Raw genomic sequence first — 19,045 nt, 5'->3', positions numbered from 1 at the left:
TGAATATTAGTTCAGAACCTAACGTTTTAGGGTCCATACACAGATCGGCTAACTACTGTAGAAAGCTACATATCATCCTGTCTGGGTTGCCCCCCCCCCCCCCCCCACTTGGGCTGTGCCGTGGCGGAGGTCTTTGTGGGCTATACTCAGCCTTGTCTCAGGATGGTAAGTTGGTGGTTGAAGATATCCCGCTAGTGGTGTGGGGGCTGTGCTTTGGCAAAGTGGGTGGGGTTATATCCTTCCTGTTTGGCCCTGTCCGGGGGTGTCCTCGGATGGGGCCACAGTGTCTCCTGACCCCTCCTGTCTCAGCCTCCAGTATTTATGCTGCAGTAGTTTATGTGTCAGGGGGCTAGGGTCAGTTTGTTATATCTGGAGTACTTCTCCTGTCCTATTCGGTGTCCTGTGTGAATCTAAGTGTGCGTTCTCTAATTCTCTCCTTCTCTCTTTCTTTCTCTCTCTCGGAGGACCTGAGCCCTAGGACCATGCCCCAGGACTACCTGACATGATGACTCCTTGCTGTCCCCAGTCCACCTGGCCGTGCTGCTGCTCCAGTTTCAACTGTTCTGCCTTATTATTATTCGACCACGCTGGTCATTTATGAACATTTGAACATCTTGGCCATGTTCTGTTATAATCTCCACCCGGCACAGTCAGAAGAGGACTGGCCATCCCACATATGCTCTCTCTAATTCTCTCTTTCTTTCTCTCTCTCGGAGGACCTGAGCCATAGGACCATGCCCCAGGAATACCTGACATGATGACTCCTTGCTGTCCCCATTCCACCTGACTGTGCTGCTGCTCCAGTTTCAACTGTTCTGCCTTATTATTATTCGACCATGCTGGTCATTTATGAACATTTGAACATCTTGGCCATGTTCTGTTATAATCTCCACCCGGCACAGACAGAAGAGGACTGGCCACCCCACATAGCCTGGTTCCTCTCTAGGTTTCTTCCTAGGTTTTGGCCTTTCTAGGGAGTTTTTCCTAGCCACCGTGCTTCTACACCTGCATTGCTTGCTGTTTGGGGTTTTAGGCTGGGTTTCTGTACAGCACTTTGAGATATCAGCTGATGTACGAAGGGCTATATAAATAAATTAGATTTGATTTGATGATTGTTGTCATTCATCAGCCCGGCTTTTAGCAGGCTTGGGATCTTCAAGACTAAATCAATAGGGAAATAGATTGGAGTGACCAACACTAATGTTCCATAGCCTATTATCAGTCTCTTCTCAGACTCTATTATTCTTTCTTCCAAGATCAACTGGAAACAATCTTAACCAAAACAACCCAACCACTATAGTTTTACCATCAAAATGCTTGTGTCTTTGTGGACTCACTGTGTTACAGTTTCCTGATCTATTTGTTGATGCCCTGCAATTGTGGTGGTGCTTGGGTTACTGTGACACTGACATAGTACTCCTCAGAGCCATCCATTATTAAAGGCCAAAAACTTTCTGATGGGCAGCAGGTCTTGCTGAAGGTACTGCACAGACAACAAAAGCTCACAGGTGGGAGCTGAACACCTTTATTTGGGATTCAAAGTGGGTAGCTAAAGATGTCAAAGAGAAGATGGGTGGAATTCAAGATCTGCCAGACCATAAGCTGCACAGCTCCCATCAGCCGAAGACACAGACCACCTTCTCCTGCTGCTGCCGGTATGTAGGTCTGTGTAGAAGCTTCAAAGGTTTGGTTTTTCTTTTCTGTGAGCTTTCTTGACCTAAATCACATTTACAATGCTGAATATCAGGGGTTGCCATCATGGCTTCCCAGCACAATGGAGAATCCAGAGAATTTCCCTAAATGCTATAAGTGGTATAACTTGTGATTGGGTTGGGGTGGAAGCAATGCGTGTAAATGTCAAATAGACATGTTCTATGACTGTGATCCAAATCAAATTTTATTGGTCACATACATGTGTTTAGCAGATGTTATTGCGTGTGTAGTGAAATGCTAGTGTTTCTAGCTCCAACAGTGCAGTAATATCTAACAAGTAATATCTTACAATTTCACAACAATACACACAAATCTAAGGAATGGAATTAAGAATATATACGTAAATATATGGATGGGCAATATCAGAGCGGCATAGACTAAGATACAATTGAATATAATAGAATACAGTATAGACATATGAGATGAGTAATGCAAAATATGTTAACATTATTAAAGTGGCCAGTGATTTCAAGTCTATGTATACAGGCAGCAGCCTCTAATATCCTAGTGATGGCTATTTAACAATCTGATGACCTTGAGATAGAAGCTCCACCCTCTGGAGAGCCCTGCGATTGCTGTACCAGGCTACAGAGATACAGGATGTTCTCAATTGTGTATCTGTAAAAGTTTGTGAGAATTTTAGGTGTGCAAAGTGTGCTCTCATTTTGTATTTGTTTTAATACCACAATTTCAGAAATAATCATATGGAGAGACCATATTTCATTTAATTTAAAATAGATCTGGTCATTTTAACTGGGGCAATGTGAAATTAATCCAGTGATCTTGTTTGCACCTCCACAGAAAAGAGAATATGTATTTACTCATTCAAATTATTTAAATCTATAATCAATATATATTTTACTTGTGTACACACAGTATGTTTCCCTCTGTAAAAATAAGAATAAAATAAACGTTTTGAACTGTGAGTGACATTCTGACGTTACCAAAGGGGCGTAGCTGCGGAAAACAGCCACCTATGTAACGTCATCACAATCAGTCTCGTGTTTACGTGGAGAACATGGCGGCGGAGATGTGGCTGTAGCAAGGAGTCGGTTCCTAATGCGAGTTCGTCGCAGTGATTTGACACCATTACCAAACCATTTTAATGTCAACAGACAGACACTTTCCCCACAGACTCTGAGCGTATTCGCTGACACTTCGCATGAAGCCCCTTTCCTCTTCTCTCAGCCACAGGGACAACGGTAATGGAAGACGAGGAGAGGCAAAAGAAGCTCGAGGCCGGCAAAGCAAAGGTATGATAGCACTTTCTCTGTGTTTCTACTAGTCAACCTTGGGAACAACATGTATTGCTGCGCGTGCTCAGTAATACATTGTCTTATATAGTTTAATTTAGTAGCTGTTTTGGAAGCCCCTTCCGTGTTCCCGTCCTTGTCTGCTGTCACTACTAGAAAACATGTCCCCCAATGTGGATGACAGCCCGGGTGTCTGGGTTAGCAAGTTAGCCGGACTTCCTTTGTCATGCGACCCAGCCATTGGCATCTCATAGAAACGTGCTGTTTCCTCCAAAAATCTACCAGTTTTGAAGAAAAGTATGAATGTTAGCCAGCTAACCAGTTCAGCCTTTCCGGTCAACGTCAGGTTTTATTAGTCACGTGATTTAAAAGGTTGATATTATTGTGTGACAGGTTTTTCAGGACATGCCCCAAGTTAGCTTGAGCAAACTCAAATGGTCTCATACATACTTCATTTTATTTTATAGCATACTAACGTTACACTGTAACAACCAGTGTTACAAATAAGTTTAACTGAGTAATGTAAAACAACTTCATGTCATGCAGAAGGGATGGATGTCACACAAACTATTATTTCAACCATCATTGCATTTTCAATACAATTTCGAAGTATCCAGTGAACTGGTACAGTATTTTAGGTATTTTATTAGGATCCCCATTAGCTTTTGCAAAATCAGCAGCTACTCTTCCTGGGGTCCACAGTAGCCTACTTGTAAGATGATACGATAACACACTGTCATAGTCAACTGAGAAGGATGATGAAAATCATGTCACTGCTTTAGTCTAAAAATATAAAAGGGTACTTGGAGACAGATGGAAGGAAAGTATACCGGACTCCTTTCAGAATTTGAGGTTACTGCCTTTGCAGTGTCATTCCCCTGCCTTAATCCCTTGACGAGTTTAGGCCCTAATGCACAATACCATGACTTGACACCACTCCACCACCCATACCTATGACGCTAGAGGTTTATTTTGAGTCAGTAGTATTTATGCAGTATTTGAAGAGAAGGCTAGATGCTATTGAAAGGGAAATCACTTTTTGTCACCACACCTGAAACTATTTTGGAAGGTGCTAATCAAAACTAACCTATAAATTGACTAGACTATATTTAAATGCTCAGTGACGTTAGCAGTAAGGATTTTGAATGAGACACGTCTTTCTGTTGCCAACCTGTGATGATTCAACTCCGACTACCGTAGTAAGCATAGGAAGGTCATATGGCTCTTTAACATAGTCATACAGAGTTTGGTAACAAACATTCAATAACAATCTAGCTAGTCTAATTTGCATTCTTTATGATGTAATTCTCTTGCAATGATATGTGTCAATATGACAACTGTTTGTACAACCCTGTGACACTATGACTGACCTGGTCACCCACATGTAACCTGGTTTTACTCCCTACTGTCATCACTTCTCCACCTGTCTTTGATTTGAACCTTGAACAAAAATGTCAGATTTATAGGCTTTCTCTAGCCAGGTGAACTGTGTGGAAATAGCAATATATTAAGAGGATTTAGGCCTACTGGTCCTATTGGTTTAAATGTGTTCAGTTGTTTGTGATGGGTCTTGGCATAGGAAGTCTGATTATTTTGTAAGTCAGAAATGTAAAGTTGACCTTTTGTCTATCAAATCCGAACACCAATTTTTACTTGACTGGCATTAGAAGTTCTTCAGGGGGTGGATGCAAAAGTATAGGCCTAGGCCATCTACGATTCAAAGAAATGTAATGACTCTCAGATTCTCAATTGGGAAAAAGTCTGTACGCCTCTCCTCCGTGACCCAGAAACCGATAAATGGTTGAGGTGTGTGTTAATTCATTAGTAGGCTAACGGAGTATTCTCCCCTCCTCGAATACCTACTTCGGTAGAGGATACACAAGTATCATCCCGGCGGCTAGCAAGGAAGAGTTTTAAAATCCGCCACACCCTCTTTAAATCAGCTGTTGTTTTCTCGAAGGAGAAAAACATGTACACAATTAAAAAATGATACACTACTTATCCTTTTATCTTTAAAATGTATTGCACAACTAGCTAAATTCGTTTTTATCACATTACACATTTATTTTTAAGAATTGATAAATGTAATTTGCCTGATGACGCACGAGTGGAGAAGGATTCTCATTTCATACGAGCGCATTTCCTCGCCTCCACTCCTCGACTATCTTTTTCAAAAGGAGGCGAGGAGAGGATGGACCAGAGGAAACGAGGAGTCGAGCAAAACCAATTGAGTCTTCTTCCTATAAACCATGGATGGGCATCTACAGTCCTCTGGGGCCTGATTGGTGTCACACTTTTGCCCCAGCTAACACACCTGACTCCAAAAATCAACTAATCATGATCTTCAGTTTAGAATACAATTAGTTTAATCAGTTGTGTTTGCTAGGGATGAGGATAAAATTACACCACTCCGGCCCCTGAGGACTGGAGTTGCCCATCCCTGCTATAAACCATCATGCATGGCATTTAGACTTCCATTCACTGAGAATGTCCATTCAAAATAGATTTGTATTGCGTTTTTTAAAAACATATTTTTGAATAAATGCTAAATGAATAGAGCAAACACTGGACTCCCACTGGACTTTCAAAGATACTAGCCTATTTGAGACTGTAGTAGACCTAGACCGAGTCCATACTTTTCCTGTTTCTCATTCACCCATTCAGCTTTATCAAACCTCATGGGTTTTTACAGAGCATATAGCTTAGCCTTGTAGTGAATTCCACACCATCTTTCTACACATTCAAAAATTACAGCCAGGTCGATAATGCATTTCATATAAAGTGTGTACTTTTGTGTGTACCTCTGCTCCATGGTGTGGTAATTGTGCCTCAACAGTTTCTCCTTTCACAATTTTCTTGCGTGTTATAATATTATACTAAATATTTAAAGGACTGGAGCCATCATGTACTAAGTTTGTACCTGTAACCTAAAACCTATAATTTCAGATGTTCTTTGGAGCCCAGAGGCCCAAAAGGCTCTTGCTCAAAAATAATTCAGAAGAGCCCTCTCCATGATCTGTAGTGGAGAACTGTTTTATTTTAATTTAATTGTAATTTTTAATCTGTTATTTTACCAGGTAAGTTGACTGAGAACACGTTCTCATTTGCAGCAACGACCTGGGGAATAGTTACAGGGAAGATGGGGATTAATGAGGCAATTGTAAACTGGGGATTATTAGGTGACCGTGATGGTTTGAGGGCCAGATTGGGAATTTAGCCAGGACACCGGGGTTAACACCCCTACTCTTAACGATAAGTGCCATGGGATCTTTAATGACCTCAGAGAGTCAGGACACCCGTTTAACGTCCCATCCAAAAGACGGCACCCTACACAGGGCAGTGTCCTGGGGCATTGGGATATTTTTGTTTTTAGGACAACACCACTTCCAGCAGCATCTGGTCTCCCATCCAGGAACTGACCAAGGCCAACCCTGCTTAGCTTCAGAAGCAAGCCAGCATTGGTATGCAGGGTGGTATGCTGCTGGCATAAACATTAAAGACGTTTATTTAAAATAAAAAAATAATAAAAATGTTTTTGAATTTTACCCCTTTTTCTCCAATTTCGTGGTATCCAATTGTTTTAGTAGCTACTATCTTGTCTCATCACTACAACTCCCGTACGGGCACGGGAGAGACGAAGGTTGAAAGCCATGCGTCCTCCGATGCACAACCCAACCAAGCCGCACTGCTTCTTTAACACAGCACGCATCCAATCCGGAAGCCAGCCGCACCAATGTGTCGGAGGAAACACCTTGCACCTGGCAACCTTGGTTAGCGCGCACTGCGCCCGGCCCTCCACAGGAGTCACAGGGACTGTAGTGACGCCTCTTGCCCTAAGATGCAGTGCCTTAGACCGCTGCGTCCGTGTGTGTGTGTTAACTATTTAACTGTAGTAGAATGCTTAAGGCATACTTTAACAAACTGTCTCTGTCCCTCTGGTCGTTGTGTACATTCCTCTCTCATGCGGTCGGTGTGTATATAACTTAACGTAGCAGGTGTAAAAGTGTATCTGTCCAGAGATCTATATTTAATGACGAGATGCTCATGTCTCCGCCCTAACAATGGGAGTTGTTGTCCCAAAGGCGGAAGGCAGGCGACAAGCTTAGGTCCAAAATAAGCCCATAGAAGCACATTGGGCTTATTTTGAACAGTTTTAGGCAAGAGTGAAACCTCTCGCTTCGCCTCTTCCTCTCTGATCCATCTCCGTCGAAGCCCCAAAAAAATGGTGCAGTGGATTATAGTTAATTGCCACGATTCTGAGCTGAACTAGTTTTTACATTTGCGTAATGAAAACTCTAACTCCCTTCAGCCCAGCATCCCACATAGTTCTTGAATTGTGTCGCAAATTATTTGATTTCCCTCTAGAGAAATGGCGCGTTGGGCTCAAAAAAAGGAACTAAATGGAATTCAAGTAATTGAACCGACGTCGGTCAGTAAGTTGTTAAATAACCAAACACCCCCAACACTTTTTTTTGTTAATTACTCAGCACTACCATAATGACAAAGTGAAAATGTGGTTTTAGAAATTCTGGCAAATTTATTGAAAATGAAATACACATATCTAATTTACTTAAGTATTAATACCCCAGAGTCAATAGAACGTTTGAATCACCGTTGGCAGCAATTACAGGTGTGGGCAATGATCCCTCAATTATTTTTTGGCACTGTGCAAATTTCAAATCTTCTGAGCGCAAACTTGAACGTTGTAAAAATTGTGTCAAGCGTACCCGCTTTAAGGTACAGTTTTAACAGTGCCCATGTAGGCTACTGTGGCTATTTGATCATAATGCAGGCCTATCAGAGTGGCCTACCATAAAGAAACAATGGAGAAAATGCATCCCATTTTACCATTGTAATAGCTGTTCTATAATTCAGTCTATATTAGCAGCCAATGTGTGGTGTTCAATGTAGGTCTACATTCCATGAGACTTTTGAAAAAAACAAAACATGCAGGGCTTAACATTAACCTGTTTATCCACTTGTCCTTCAGACACGGAGGTGACTGAAACTGTTGTTTGATGCAAGAAACCACTTTACAAAAACACAAATTATTCTGCCTATTGGCTACTTAAGATTATTCAAGCCTGTCTCAAAATACAACACTAACACTGTCCCTTTAAGACAAAAATAAGCTAGAAATGTATACGTTTTGTGCTCTTGTAGGAATCACTCCCCTATTGCTGACTACAAATGACCTATAACTGGGCTAATTGCTCACTAACTAGCAAAGGATACGAAACAAATTTTCACATGTGGCTACCTGCAGTTCTTGCATTGATCTCAAAACAAATGCATCTACTAATAACCGCTCATGCTGTAAACACTAGAGGTCGACTAAACGCCAATACCGATTTATTGGAGGACCAAAAAAAGCCGATACCGATTAATTGGGCGGTTTTTATATTTTAATATTTAATTTTATTTATTTATTTTTATAAATGTATTTATTTATTTGTAATAATGACAATTACAACAATACTGAATGAACACTTTTATATTAACTTAATATAATACATCAATAAAATCAATTTTGTTCAATTTGGTTTAAATAATGCAAACACAAAGTGGTGCAAAAGAAAGTAAAAGTGCAATATGTGCCATGTAAAAAAAAAAAAAAAAGCCAACGTTTAAGTTCCTTGCTCAGAACATGAGAACATTATGAAAGCTGGTGGTCCCTTTTAACATGAGTCTTCAATATTCCCAGATAAAAAGTTTTAGGTTGTAGTTATTATAGGAATTATAGGACTATTTCTCTCTACCATTTGTATTTCATATACCTTTGACTATTGGATGTTCTTATAGGCACTTTAGTATTGCCAGTGTAACAGTATAGCTTCCGTCCCTCTCCTCGCCCCTACCTGGGCTCGAACAAGGAACACATCGACAACAGCCACCCTCAAAGCATCGTTACCCATCGCTCCACAAAAGCCGCGGGCCTTGCAGAGTAAGTGGTACAACTACTTCAAGGTCTGAGCGAGTGACGTCACCGATCGAAAAGCTAATAGCGTGCACCCTGCTAACTAGCTAGCCATTTCACATCGGTTACACCAGCCTAATCTTGGGAGTTGATAGGCTTGAAGTTAAACAGCTCAATGCTTGAAGCACAGCAAAGAGCTGCTGGCAAACGGAAAAAAGTGCTGTTTGAATGAATGCTTACGAGCCTGTTGCTGCCTACCACAGCTCAGTCAGGCTGCTCTTTCAAATATCAAATCATAGACTTAATTATAACATAACACACAGAAATACGAGCTTTAGGTCATTAATATGGTAAAATCTGGAAACTATCATTTCGAAAACAAAACGTTTATTCTTTCAGTGAAATACGGAACCGTTCCGTATTTTATCTAACAGGTGGCATCCATAAATCGAAATATTCCTGTTACAATGCACAACCTTCAATGTTATGTCATAATTACGTACAATTCTGCCAAATTAGTTCGCAACGAGCCAGGCGGCCCAAACTGCTGCATATACCCTGACTCTGTTGCACAGAACGCAAGAGAAGTGACACAATTTCCCTAGTTAAAATAAATTAATGTTAGCAGGCAATTTTAACTAAATATGCAGGTTTAAAAATATATACTTGTGTATTGATTTTAGAAAGGCGTTGATGTTTATGATTAGGTACACATTGGTGCAACGACAGTGTTTTTTTCGCGAATGCGCTTGTTAAATCACCTGTTTGGCAAGTAGGCTGTGAGTCAATGATAAATTTAACAGGCACCGCATCAATTCTATGCAACACAGGACAAGCTAGATAAACTAGTAATATCATCAACCATGTGTAGTTTGATTGTTTTTTATAAGATACATTTAATGCTAGCTAGCACCTTATCTTGGCTCCTTGCTGCACTCGCATAACAGGTATTCAGCTTGCCACGCAGTCTCCTCGTGGAGTGCAACGTAATCGGCCATGATCGGTGTACAAAAATGCAGATAACCGATTGTTATGAAGACTTGAAATCGGCCCTAATTAATCGGCCATTCTGATTAATTGGTCGACCTCTAGTAAACACAGTCCAGTTTGAAGTAAATGGCAAAGATCCATATATGGCAATGCTCTATTTGCATTTAGGCCTACTTGTTTATGCCGCACAAGTCTGTGTAGAGTATGGGGTGAGTGTGCATGTCAATGCAATAGAATCCTACTCCGATGCCTTCTGCCAAAACAAAATCTCTTGTGTAGTTTGTTTCGTTATGTTGCATTGAAAATGGCTAATGATGTGTTGATTCCATCACAATTGCCACTGTAAAGGAAAACATTGACCGTGTTAACAAGGGAAACTCTAGAACAGTGGTCACCAAACTTCTTAGTCAAGACCACTTTGAGTCAAAATGCAAGCAGAGATCTACTGCTCAGATTTTGTTTTAACATGACTTAAATGTAACCCTATGGGAGTTGTTGTCCCAAAGGCGGGAAGGCAGGTGACAACCTTAGGTCCAATATAAGCCCATAGAAACACATTGGGCTTATTTTGAACAGATTTAGGCAAGAGTGAAATCTCTCGCATTAACCAATTAGAAACAGTACTGTTTCAATGAGGTTTGTGTAGTAAGCTATAGGCCCAATACATTATCACCGCTTATTGGCTTTGCTTGAATTGCTCTGCCAATGCATAGTAGGTCGAGACATTTTTTGAGGTAGGCTATATGATCACAGCGGTAATAGATCCATTGTTGTGCTAATTTCCAATGAGTGAGCATACATTTGAAATAATTAGCTTTTTATTTTGCTGGGCTGATGGTACCTGGATCTGATGGTCAGTCTCAGTGGAGGGGGGAGCGCAGCAGACTGAGGGTCTGCCTCAACATCCCTCCACTCTCCCATAATTTCTGCCTCATGCACAAATTCATGTTGTTACTCCTATGAACTTGTTGATGACAAGCATACCCATAACATGATACAGCCACGACCATGCTTGAAAATATGGAGAGTGGTACTCAGTGATGTGTTGGATTTGCCCCAAACATAATGCTTTGTATTCAGGACATAAAGTTAATTTCTTTGCCACGCAATTTTATTTTTATTTTAATGCCTTATTGCAAACAGGATGCATGTTTTGGAATATTTTATTCTGTACAGGCTTCCTTCTTTTCACTCTGCCATTTAGGTTAGTATTTTGGAGTAACTATAGTGTCCGTCCTCCGTTCTCTCCTATTACAGCCATTAAACTCTGTAACTGTTTTAACTTCTTATGTGCAGTTGGGACGGTAGCATCCCACCTGGCCAACATCTGGTGAAATTGCAGAGCGCAAAATTCAAAAATACCAAATTCAAATATTTAACATTCTTGAAAATGTGTTATACATCAAAAGAAAGCTTAACTTCTTGTTAATCCAGCAGCTGTGTCAGATTTCAAAAAGGCTTTACGGCGAAAGCAAACCATGCGATTATCTGAGGACAGCGCCCCGCATACAAACAAATAAATCATATTTCAACCAGACAGGTGCGCCACAAAAGTCAGAAATAGCGATATAATTAATGCCTTACATTTGAAGATCTTCTGTTGGCACTCCAAAATGTCCCAGTTACATCACAAACGGTCCTTTTGTTAGATAATGTCCTTCTTTATGTCCCAAAAATCTACATTTATTTGGCACGTTTGATTCAGAAATACACCGGTTTCAACTTGCCCAACATGCCTACAAAGTATCTAATAAGTTACCTGTAAACTTGGTCCAATCATTTCAAACAACGTTCCTATTCCAATCTCAGGTACCCTAAAACGTAAATAATCGATAAAATTTAAGACGAATAAACTGTTTCTAATTCCAGATAAAAACAATGTGAAGCGTACTCCAGTTCACACGCATTTAAACAGTAGAGTCCACCTGGAGTGACACAATGAATAGGACTACTTCTTAATTTCTCAAAAGAAAAACATTGAACAATTTCTAAAGACTGTTGACATCTAGTGGAAGCCATAGGAACTGCAACCAGGTTCCTAATAATAAGGGTATCCCATAGAAAACTATTGGAAAATCCTATGACCTCAATTCCCCCCACCCCCTGGATGGTTTGTCCTCTGGGTTTTGCCTGCCATATCAGTTCTGTTATACTCAAACATTATTTTAACAGTTTTAGAAACTTTAGAGTTTTCTATCCAGATCTACCAATTATATTCATATCCTAGTTTCTGGGCCTGAGTAACAGTCAGTTTACTTTGGGCACGCTTTTCATCCAGAGGTGAAAATACTGCCCCCTACCCAAGAGAGGTTAAAGTCACCATTGGCCTCATGGTGAAATCCCTGAGAGGTTTCCTTCCTCTGAGTTGGGAAGGACACCTGTGTCTTTGTAGTGACTGGGTGTATTGATACACCATCTGAAGTGTAATTAATAACTTCACAATTCTCAAAGAGGATACCAGTAGGTGCCCTTCTTTGCGAGGCATTTGTAAACCTCCCTGGTATTCGTAGTTGAATCTGTTTGAAATTCACTGCTTGACTGAGGGACCTTACAATTAACTGTATGTGTGGGGTACAGAGATGAGGTTGTAATTAAATAATCATGTTAAACACTATTATTGCACACAGTCCATGCAATTTGTGACTTGTCAAGGAAGTTCTTGCTTCTGAACGTATTTGGTCTTGCCATATCAAAGTGGTTGAATACTTGACTCAAGACATTCAGGCTTTTCATATTTTATTAATTTGTAAAAAACAATTACACTTTAACATTACTGGGTATTGTGTGTAGGCCATTGACACAACATCTAAATTTAAAACATCTTAAATTTAGGTTGAAACAAGAAAATGTGGAGAAAGTCAAGGGGTGTGAATACTTTGAAGGTACTGTATATTATGAGATGACTAAAATACAGTACATACTGTACATATTGAGTAAGAAACAGTATATGAAGTGTTGGCTCAAGTCTGTGTTGACATGCCAACTGTTGATCATCGCAGCAGCTGTCAAGATGGCTGTTTTCTAAGCTGTTCGGGCATTGTGCCAGCAACAGCAAGTTGGCTTACCTCATCACGGGAACGACACTAATAGTGTTTTCAAGCTCTGACACAGCCGATTTGACTGTTCACGTAAATGGAGTTTAGACCTAGTTGATTTTAATATTATTCAGGGATTTTTCTTCCATTCAAATCCTTGGGAAGGTGACCTAAGTGTTTTTTTTTTGTGGGTGGGTTGCCAAAGTCTAAACGGTGCCATTTATGTAAAATAAATAATGATTTTTAGGATGGCAAGAAGCTTTGTTTTTAAACTGAAATGACTAAAACCAGATTTAAAGTATGTAGAAAAAAATATTTAATTTAGATAATTGTCAAGATAATTTTGTTCTCATGTTGATTTTTCCAATGCAATTAATACACTCTGTCTGTTTCTAAGAATTTGTAAGGTTCTTATTTAAATGAAATGGAAAAAGGTCAGTAAACTTAGCCAATAGTGTTTATTCTCGAGAGCTCTGCTCATAATACCATGTACATTGATTTATATACCTCACATTTCGTCATAAATGTCCCTCCTCTCAGATACAATGGCAATATAGTTCACAAGCCTTCTCAAATTGTCTGCCACCTGTTAACCTTTCTGATCTCCCCATCCCGGATCCGGGTTCATGAATACAGACTCAAGCTCATTACCATAACGCAACGTTAACTATTCATGAAAATCGCAAATGAAATGAAATAAATATGCTAGCTCTCAAGCTTAGCCTTTTGTTAACAACACTGTCATCTCAGATTTTCAAAATATGCTTCTCAACCATTGCAAAACAAGCATTTGTGTAACAGTATTGATGGCTAACGTAGCATTCAGCATTAGCATTCAGCTGGCAACATTTACACAAAAAAACAGAAAAGCATTCAAAAAAATCATTTACCTTTGAAGAACTTCAGATGTTTTCAATGAGGAGACTCTCAGATAGCAAATGTTCAGTTTTTCCTGAAAGATTATTTGTTTAGGACAAATCGCTCCGTTTTCTGCGTCACGTTTAGCTATGAAAAAACCCCTGTATCCAGGATTGTGTAAATCTATCAGCAAGCTCATTAGCATAACACAACGTTAACTATTTATGAAAATCGCAAATGAAATGAAATAAATATGCCATCTCTCAAGCTTAGCCTTTTGTAAACAACACTGTCATCTCAGATTTTCAAAATATGCTTCTCAACCATAGGAAAACAATCATTTGTGTAAAAGTAGCTAGCTAGAGTTAGCATTTCGCGTTAGCATTTAGCGTTAGCATTAGCGTTAGCATCCAGCACGCAACATTAACAAAAACATAAAAGCCTTCAAATAAAATCATTTACCTTTGAAGAACTTCTGATGTTTTCAATGAGGATACTCTCAGTTAGATAGCAGATGCTCAGTTTTTCCAAAAAGATTCCTTGTGTATTAGAAATAGCTCCGTTTTATACATCACATTTGGCTACCAAAAAAAATCCATAAATTCAGTCCTCAAAACGCAAACTTTTTTCCAAATTAACTCCATAATATCGACTGAAAACATGGCAAACGTTGTTTAGAATCAATCCTCAAGGTGTTTTTCACATATCTCTTCATTGATACATCGTTCTTGGAAACATGCTTTCTCTCCTGAATCCCAGGAGAAAATGCCTGCACCTGAAGATTACGCACAAATTTAGACAAAGGACACCGGGCGGACCTCTGGAAAATGTAGTCTCTTATGGCCAATCTTCCAATGATATGCCTACAAATACGTCACAATGCTGCTAAGACCTTGGGAGAACGACAGAAAGTGTAGGCTCATTCCTTGCGCAATCACAGCCATATAAGGAGAGAATGGAAAACAGAGCTTCAGAAATTCTGCTAATTCCTGGGTGATGCATCATCTTGGTTTCGCCTGTAGAATGAGTTCTGGGGCACTTACAGACAAAATCTTTGCAGATTCTGAAACTTCAGTGTTTTCTTTCCAAAACTGTCAAGAATATGCATAGTCGAGCATCTTTTCGTGACAAAATATCGCGCTTAAAACGGGAACGTTTTTTATCCAAAAATGAAATAGCGCCCCTAGAGCTCTAAGAGGTTAAACAATCTACTACAAGCCCAAGGTCTCTCCCCTCCCTGGGTGGGGACAGAATGTCCTGTAAGGAACACAGTATTCCAGCCGGTCTGACGATAGCTCCATTCGTTTCTAACAAGGAACAGAAAGTCCTTGTTCTAATTCTTGACTAAAACTACACACATTATATTCAGTGTTTTGATTATAATAAGATTCATACAATCATACAGTGACAGGGTAGTATTCGGTTATTTATATTTCTACATTAAATGTATACATCATCTAGGAATCTAAGAATTTACAATCAGTAGAAGTAGAAGCTAGTCAGTCAGGGATAATATCAAAGTACAAAACAACACTGAATTTATCAGTATTGATTTTGTTATGTTTTAGCAAAATAATGCCTTATTAGCCATGGCAAAATGAATAGAATTGCAGGAAATTAGCTTTAATCTGCAGAAGGTTCTCTCAGCTCCATGGAGCAAGTTCTATAATTGTAGGAAATTGGCCTAAAAATTCAAATTTCTCTAAACCGCCAAGATGGGTGTCTCTAAAATGTTCTTGACAATTCAGCCACGCCAATGGGCTGAACGTGCCCATTGCCACACCCCCTGCCACTCCCACTACTTTAGGCCCGTTTTAATCCAGAAAAAAAATTCTGTCCATAAAAATGTCTACAAGAGGCCTATTACTTTAAGGATATCTTGACTTTACTTTACGTTGGGGGCTTATTGGTGGGCGTATGACATTTTGTTTATGCTCTTGGAGGTTGCACTTTGAGTCAATCCTGCAATCCCTATAGGAAAAAGGTCTGTGCCACTTCCAATTCACAAGCAATTACAACTTTTGTCCCGAATCAAGTTTTATTCTCCCGTACGGTGGTCCTACTCTGTTTAGTCCATATTGATTGTACGTTCAGAGCCTTTGGATAATTAATCAGCCTCGACTCCGCTAATGATTTAATTTCGGTCTCAAGCTACCTTGTGTAATGGTATACAAGATCGGCCATTGTGATCACCAAAGCTGAGTGCCCTTAGTTCAACCACTGAACACATTCATGACCATTTGGAGGTACAAAACTGTTAGGGTACCTTGAAATTTTCCCAGTTTGTATACCTAGGTGTGGTTCGTGTATTGTTCAGACTTAACCTCTGAGCATCTAATGCTATAGCCTAAGTCTTTCTTGTATTTGTTTTTGGCAATGAAGGTGGGTGTTACAAATGTGATTAGGGTTCCACATATATAGGCCTATAACTGCACTACTGCCAAATTGAATCTGGTTATTTATGTTGATTCTTGTTCATTGTGTTTTAATCCGTGCCTGTACATTGGGTTACAAAAATGTTTTCACAGTAGTTTGTTTTCTGTACCCACTAGGCTATCTATAATGGGAATGCTCTCTGTTTAAATGAACGATCACTCACTTACCGCAAACATTACTCAATGTGCCATAATTGATCAAATAGAAAGCCCCCAAAAAACACTGAATTTAGCATGGTACAGTGTGCTCTTTTCGGCATGAATTGTGTTAATCTATCGTTATTATCTGTGGGGATAAGCAGTGACACTGAGGAACAGATAATCGCTCTCTTGTAACGGCACCAGTGGCTGCATTAGCTAACCTTTGTGAAACAATTCAGTGAGGTGGAATGCTTGATGCATAAATCTCTAGAATTATCGTCCAACAAGCCAGTATTTTGATTTGAAGTGCTTAGAGTGCTATATGAATAAGCAGCGACGATGTACGCTCGCTGACTGCCAAGTAGGCTATATGTTTGTCCCAGATAAAGAATGTCTGCAAAACATTGTCACTTGCTCCATCTTTGAGGATGCAGATGGCATTATGCACCTACGTAGGCCGCAGTCCCATATGCTTATCCAACTCGATGGTCCTCTGCCAAATAGGGCAACACAGCATCATTAGCCTAAGTATTCTGGGGGTTTCAATTTACTGGGAGAAAATAAATTGAATTTGTTTATGCTGTGCAAATCTCCACAGATCTGGAGTTGCTCAGACCATCTACAAACTATTAGACTACAGTACAAGGATAATGCTAGCTGAAACTATATTTACATACAGTAACTCCCCAGCCTCCCTATGTGTTAAAGTAAGCCTAGTTGATGCGTGTTGCAGTTTACACTTAGCCTAATGACACTGAGTGTGTATTTATGAAGATATAATCTGAATGAACCAAAAGTATAAAGTGTTAGGTCTAGAGATAAAACGGTATGAAAATTTCATATCACAATTTTAGTGACCAAAATTATCACGGTTATCAGTATTATCGCAGTATTGTTAAAATGTGCTGGAAATGTTCAAAAAGTACTGATACACACACACTGAAATCATTTCAACAAAACAACAAATACAATTATCAGCACTCTGCACTTTTTGTGTGCATAAACATTAAAATAATAACTTTAACATTAAAGAAAAAAGTACATTTTTTAAGCCCAGAGCTACTCAGTGGAATCTTGTGTGTTATCACTGTGTGGCCATGAGAGGTAAAAGTTTCCCTAGTGCAGGTTTAAATGAACACAACCTTAAGTAAGTAAAGCAATGTGCATGTAAGAACAATACAACCATATGTAAACAACTCCAATGTGCAGGTGTTTACATTAAAATATGTAAACGAATCAAATGAACAGCACTGACTGTATGTCCGTTCTCTCCTTCATAAAGAAATACAGTTCTGCTGGCCTAACATTCTGTATGGATTCATATTTGTTCACTTGAGATTGAAATGTAAAAAATGTTAGCATATTTACTTTGTCTGGTTTAAGTAGGGATCTGTGATGGGAGTCCATGTGCCCGCTGACACTGAACACTCTGATGGCACGCTGGTTGCTCGGATGCACAAAAGCTTCCTGGCAAGGTGAGGCATCTCTGATGCATTGCCCCCAACCTAGCCAGACATTTCCCCTCCGATGCTGCTTTGTGGTTCTTCCCTGACTTGTGCAGCTGCCAGCTTCAAGGCCTCCTGGATACAGCTGTCAGTGTCAGCTTTTGCAGCTTAGGCTCATCTAAAAAGCTCATTTTGAAGCAGGGGTCAATGAAACAAGCCATGTGCATGACTCTTTGCCTTCTCTGTGTATCTGTTGTTAAGGTATTCTCTCATTACCCTTTTCATCTCCTTGGTCAGGGATGGCTCTGTATCATTTTCCACCAGAACGTCACGGATGATGTGTACCAGGACAGGCTTGATGGCTGACAGTGTCACTCGTGTCTCTGAGGCAAGTGTATCTGTAAACTTGCTCAGAGGTTCAAGGAGCTGGCACAGTTGCTCCATGACACTTTGTTGGCATCCTTGGGCATCAAATGCCATGTTCCTCTTTCCCCAGCCAGTGTCACACGTCTAGACTGGCTGCTGTTGGCTGAGGAAACGCTCAAGCATCTTGTGTGTAGATCCCCATCGGGTTACCACATCATGGATCAGAGCTTTCTGTGGCATGTTGAGGGCAGCTTGCTTTTCTCGCAGTTCTCTCCTTTTCCAGCCCTGTGAGAAGCCTTGGACCAGATGACAGCAGGCCTTGACTGCTCTGTCAACTCTGAATTTTCAGAGCATTTGAGATAGCCAGGTTAAAATTATGGCCAAAGAGCCCAAGCCACAGATCTGGGAACTCTTCAAAAGCCTTGATCATGTTTGTTGCGTTGTCTGTGGTTTTGCAGACTAGGGCTTTCTTGTTGATCCCCCACTCTTCCAGCATATTCTCAAAAAACTCTTGTGCGTTTGTTATTATTGTGTTTTATTATTATTATTATTATTATTATCATTATTCACACACACACACACACACTCTTCTGTGTTGCATTTGAGTATATGCAATGACCCCATGCACAATTTACATAAATACAAATGAGTCTTAAGAATTAATAAGACAGTGATAGTAATTGCAATGAGCCCAACAATTGACATAAATACAGCAGTATTGTATATCGTGTTTCTCCTGTTGGAACACTTTTACAACCAAATCGACGACTGCCGGATTTTAAATTAACAAAATATGTTGGTTGGGTGACTAAACTACATCTCATGTTATTGTGTGCAATGGGCATATAGAGTCTGCAGACACACGACGCATACAGCAGCAGAATAACGTGTA

At 39.9% G+C, this 19,045-nt stretch overlaps 1 protein-coding gene across 24 annotated transcripts in view; it reads left to right on the top strand.

Moving 5' to 3' along the window:
- Positions 1–2,661: 2,661 nt before the first annotated feature.
- Positions 2,662–19,045, top strand: part of LOC110488241 (A-kinase anchor protein 9) — a 124,850-nt gene continuing 108,466 nt past the window's right edge. For 22 of the 24 annotated variants that reach the window (XM_090227995.1, XM_090227982.1, XM_090227993.1 and 19 more), the window contains exon 1: positions 2,662–2,966. In XM_090227995.1, coding sequence (XP_090084121.1) covers positions 2,919–2,966 — 48 coding nt within the window. In that variant the 5' untranslated portion in view covers positions 2,662–2,918. The remainder of the gene's footprint in view (positions 2,967–19,045) is intronic. The other 2 variants (XM_090227996.1, XM_090227976.1) reach the window with 1 other exon arrangement.

Source organism: Oncorhynchus mykiss, chromosome 30 (genome assembly GCF_057628025.1).
Source record: "Oncorhynchus mykiss isolate SJ-2025 chromosome 30, ASM5762802v1, whole genome shotgun sequence".
Lineage (NCBI taxonomy): Eukaryota > Metazoa > Chordata > Actinopteri > Salmoniformes > Salmonidae > Oncorhynchus > Oncorhynchus mykiss.
Note: the sequence above shows the minus strand (reverse complement) of the source record. Positions and strands in the feature narration are given on the sequence as shown.